Genomic DNA, 5052 nt, shown 5'->3' with positions numbered 1-5052 from the left:
CATTATAATCTTTTTGATCAATTTAAAGCATCCTTGCTAAATTTAAAAAAAAATCTTACAGTTCAAAAACTTTAGACTGGTAGTGTAGGCTGATTATTCTTATAGATTGAAACAAATGTGATTCAGCCAGGATAAAGAATATGAAAAGTGCTCTGAGTTGCTGTAGAAAACTAAAAAATTGAGCAACAACAAAAACATGTTGCTGGAGACGGGCTTATGATTGAAAATGCAAACTCATTCTCTGCCAGCAGGAGGCGCTTTTAGAGTGATAAAACTAGCGGTTTCTCCAGTAACGGCTGTAATCAAAGCAGCTCCGCTCATGAACGAAATGAAATCAAATGAAAATGCCATCGAAACTTTTCTGAAGACAGTCGGTTCCCTTCAGAGATACATTCATATAAAACACCCGCCGTGTTATGATTTTGAAACGTGCAGTGCTCATGTTTATTCAACAAAGTCAAACGCCACAAATAAATCAATGTATGGGAAACACTGGTAATGTATATCGGAAATGTGTTTAAAAATCATATCACCGTTATTGAAAAAAATTATATCGCGATACATATTGATATTGAATTATTGTCCTGCCCTACTATCAGATGATATTAAACATATACTGCCCCTTAAGTAGCTTTTGTGTAAAAAAGTTGAGGTTGGGTAAATAAAGCAACTACTAACTGCAAAGGATTTTTGAGTTTTATCAACTTCAGTAGTTGTGCCAACTTATATTTGAAAGTTAGACCTGACATGAGTTGGACGTGAATTGTTCACCCAAGGGAGCAATAAGCCAAGTTGGAGCTGTTTTCCTGGTTGCATTCGCGGCCGACAGTGACGTCTTTATTCATGGCATTTACAAACGTCAACAACCTGTGAATAGAGGATGCTGTGATCGGAGCTGTTTTAGTGTGCCGTGGGTTTCATGATAACGGAGATGGAATGTAAATTCACAATTTACGTTATTAAAAGAGCGCGAAAATCTGACTAAATCTCCTATGACAACTTGCAGTGTTACATATCATCGAGGCTGGGAAAAGCACACTTCTGCAGACAACAGGTAGCTAAATGCCGTTATTATCACTGTGTTCCATGTTTGTGGAGTAAATATTTTTACACAGCTTTTTAAAAATGCCAGGTAGCTGGTGTTTCCTATGCATTTGGCCAATCAGCGTACACTTATGGCACTGATAGTTCCTATGATCTGTTTCAGACCCTAGTCTGAAGTAGGAGATAATTTAGTTCCCCCGAACGGAGTTCCTAGAACTAAAACCACTCCTAGTTCCTGTGGTGCGAAAGCCCCTTATCAAGCTGGGTGGAACAAGTTGATGAGGAAGGGCTTTAAGGACCAGGGTGGAAGGTCACTAGACTTAAAGTACTCGCAGAAGGTTCCTTGAGGACCACCCTGAAGCAGACGAGCTTTAGTCACCCTCCTGGGTGAGGAGGAGGATTTGTACCGCTGCTTGGTCCATTTTCTGTCAAGGTTGGTGCAAGGCAAGGAGAGTGTTGAAACGTAGATCAGTCTGCAAAGTGGTACTTTAAATGGAAACAAAACACTCTGGACCTTGGGATCACAGGAGAAATGCAGAAACATAGCAAGCCATAGACGAGACTGGACAAAAGGGAACTGAAACACAGGTCTGTAGATGCACCAAATAAACGAGCAACTAAACACAGGTGAATGCAATCAGTAACCAAGGCAACCAACAAGAACACATTCAGAAACCTATAGGAAATCATGAAGCAAACACAGGAAAAAAGAAAACAAGAACAACGGAATGAAATAAGCTTCAAAACAAGAGCTTTAGGACAAAATCACAGGCAAGACATGACAATACTAAAAGCATACAAGTTGACTTTATTTACCTTTTTTGCATTCTCAACTTTTTCTGCATTAGGTCAATCAAGCAATCAAACATAGCTTGTATCTGACAAAATACAAGTAGATTTTTTATAGTGTTGTTCTAACTTTTTTGCTAGTGGATTGTAATGTAGCAAACAACTGTTTTAAAAAACGAGCTGCATTTTACACTGTAAAAATTAATTTGCAGCTTGTACAATTTACTTGAAATAGGCTAAAGCATTTTGTCGCTACTTAATCCCATTGTGTTAAATCCACTTAAATATGTAAAAATGAAGGTTGCTTAAGCCGTTTGTTTTGGGGCTACCTAAATCATAGTTAGTTGATTAACTGAAACTGGGCAGTTGATTAGTTCCCAGCATGCTTTGCATAGTACTGGATCAGTAAATGTTGAATTTAAGTGCTATTTTACAGTGGGGAAAATATTAATTTGATCCCCTTCTGATTTTGTAAGTTTGCCCACTTACAAAGAAATGAAGGGTCTGTCATTTTTATGGTAGGCTTATTTTAACGTATAGAGACAGAATACCAACCAAACAAATCCAGAAAAAACACATTATATAAAGGTTAGAAACTGATTGTGGCTACATGAATGAAGTCAATATCATTGTAATAAACGTTTGTAGATCGGGAAGAAGGAGGCGGGAACCGGCGAACATTTAAAACTTTAATAAAATAAACAAACACAAAATAGCGCGACAGCCCCTCGCGGACGACTTCATATGACCCCTTTAACACTGTGTTAGAAAGCAACGTGTTTAATTGCACGTTAAGCGTTTTCCTCCCAAGGAAAACGCTTAACGTGGCTTAATGCATTAAAATGACCAAAAATGACCAAACTCAATAAACATTATTAACGTAGGCTAAAGCTTTATTCATAAACACCAGTCGCGAAAATCCATCTACATATATCTCAGGGTAATTAAAAAAATTAATGTTTGGTTGCATTTTTGCAGTTGCACCATATGGTCTGAAAAGTGAATTGTGAAGCATTACACAGACCACAGACAAATATGTCTCTCTGTCTTTCTGCAGTTGCTGAGAGAGTTAAAGCACCCAAATGTCATCGCCCTGCAGAAAGTATTTCTCTCTCACAGTGACCGCAAAGTCTGGCTCCTGTTTGACTATGCTGAGCATGACCTGTGGGTGAGTACACATGTGCACATTAAGTTATTATAATCTTGCACTCACCTGGCAGAGAGTTTGCAGACGGCCTCCATAGCCGTGACAGGACAGGCAGAAAGTTCACAGACGGCCTCCATAGCCGTGACAGGACAGGCAGAGAGTTCACAGACGGCCTCCATATATTTTAGACATCCATAAATTAGGCTAGTGATGAAAAAAAATTGCCGCGCTGGTGGAAACAAAACGAGACCTTGCTACCGCGACTGTCAAGAGCGGCTCGATTTTTTAAATTAACTTCATACAAAAACGAAACAAAATATAATCACTTTGCTATTACATACAAAACTGAACTATTTTAATAGCTGAAACAGTAGTATAAGCTGTTTTGGGAGAAGGGGAAAAATTACGTGCTCGGATCGGGCTCGGGCCGGTAATTCTGATAATCTGTCGGACACGGGCCGGGCTAGGGCCTATATTTGAGGCCCGTGCAGGGCTCTAGTAGATTGCACGCACCTGATTATCATCGACTGCTCTTGGTGAATTGCGATGGTCATTATGGAACTGATTCGGCTGCGTCAGTGTTTTTTATTTTGTGCGTTGTCAGTAAATCACCCGCAGAAGGGTCCTCTGTGTGATTAGTATTGTTTCTGAAAATGGATTGCTCTGATGGTTGCCACCTCATCAGTGAAAAAAGTTGAAAAGATCAGCAGAGATGAAATGTTGCAGAGATGTAGTGCGTGACCTTAGCAACAAAAAATCTAGAGGAAAGAGATTTATATGTGACCCTGGAGCACAAAACCAGTCTTAAGTCACTTGGGTATATTTTTAGCAATAGCCAAAAATACATTGTATGGATCAAAATGATCGAATTTTCTTTTATGCAAAAAATCATTAGGATATTAAGTAAAGGATATTCATGTTCCATGAAGATATTGTAAATTTCCTACTGTAAATATATTAAAACTTAATTTTTGATTAGTAATATGTTTTGCTAAGAACTTCATTTGGACAACTTTAAAGGTGATTTTCTCAATATTTAGATTTTTTTGCACCCTCAGATTCCAGATTTTCAAATATTTGTATCTATCTATGCCAAATATTGTCCTATCCTAACAAACCATACATCAATGGAAAGATTATTTATTCAGCTTTCAGATGATGTATAAATCTCAGTTTCAAAAAAATTGACCCTTATGACTGGTTTTGTGGTCCACGGTCACATATAATGCGCACACACAACTTTCATGCAACTTTTACCCGTTCTTATGTTGTAGCACATCATAAAATTTCATCGCGCATCAAAGGCCAACAAGAAACCCATGCAGCTACCGAGGGGGATGGTGAAGTCTCTGCTTTACCAAATCTTAGACGGCATCCATTACCTGCATGCCAACTGGGTCCTGCACAGAGATCTGGTGAGTACAGACACAAGCCTGATCACAGAGGATGCATTTACACTGCAAGGCATGATGCACCGGTCCAGTTTTTCCCCCCTGCTTATTTACATTCACTTAAGACTTGACAATATGAATTATAAATGTTTTGTAACAGGAACAGCAGACTATTCAAAGCTTTTGCATTTTGGAAGCATGAGTTTCAACTGTCCTCAGACAGAACTTGTGTAGTGTTACCAAATGTTAAAGAACTACTTCACCCAAAAATGAACATTTTGTTATTTTTGTTATTTAACTTCGTTTCTTTACAAACCCATATGCTGGTATTTTTTGTTGTGTATTGAAAATGTAAAAATAAAGAAATGTTTGTCAGTGATTACTTTTATTAAAGAAAAGTCAAATGAATTGCTCATTTGAAATTGAAAACTTAATATGTGACCCTGGACCACAAAACCAGTCATAAAGGTCAGTTTTTTTTTTAATTGAATTAATAAATAAGCTGAATAAATAAGCTTTCCATTGATGTATGGATTGTTAGGATAGGACAATATTTGACTGAGATACAACTATTTGAAAATCTGGAATCTGAGGGTGCAAAAAAAAAAATCTAAATATTGAGAAAATCATCTTTAAAGTTGTCCAAATGAAGTTCTTAGCAATGCATATTACTAATCAAAA

The 5052-nt window shown here is 37.7% G+C and overlaps 1 protein-coding gene across 1 annotated transcript in view; it reads left to right on the top strand.

Annotated features, from left to right (window-relative positions):
- Positions 1–5052, top strand: part of LOC107740535 (cyclin-dependent kinase 19-like) — a 44293-nt gene that overhangs the window by 18361 nt on the left and 20880 nt on the right. The window contains exons 3-4 of the mRNA XM_016552982.1: positions 2891–3001; positions 4255–4395. Of these exons, the coding sequence (XP_016408468.1) occupies positions 2891–3001; positions 4255–4395 (252 nt within the window). The remainder of the gene's footprint in view (positions 1–2890; positions 3002–4254; positions 4396–5052) is intronic.

This window comes from Sinocyclocheilus rhinocerous, unplaced genomic scaffold (genome assembly GCF_001515625.1).
Source record: "Sinocyclocheilus rhinocerous isolate Xijiao unplaced genomic scaffold, SAMN03320098_v1.1 scaffold1246, whole genome shotgun sequence".
NCBI classification, from domain to species: domain Eukaryota; kingdom Metazoa; phylum Chordata; class Actinopteri; order Cypriniformes; family Cyprinidae; genus Sinocyclocheilus; species Sinocyclocheilus rhinocerous.
Note: the sequence above shows the minus strand (reverse complement) of the source record. Positions and strands in the feature narration are given on the sequence as shown.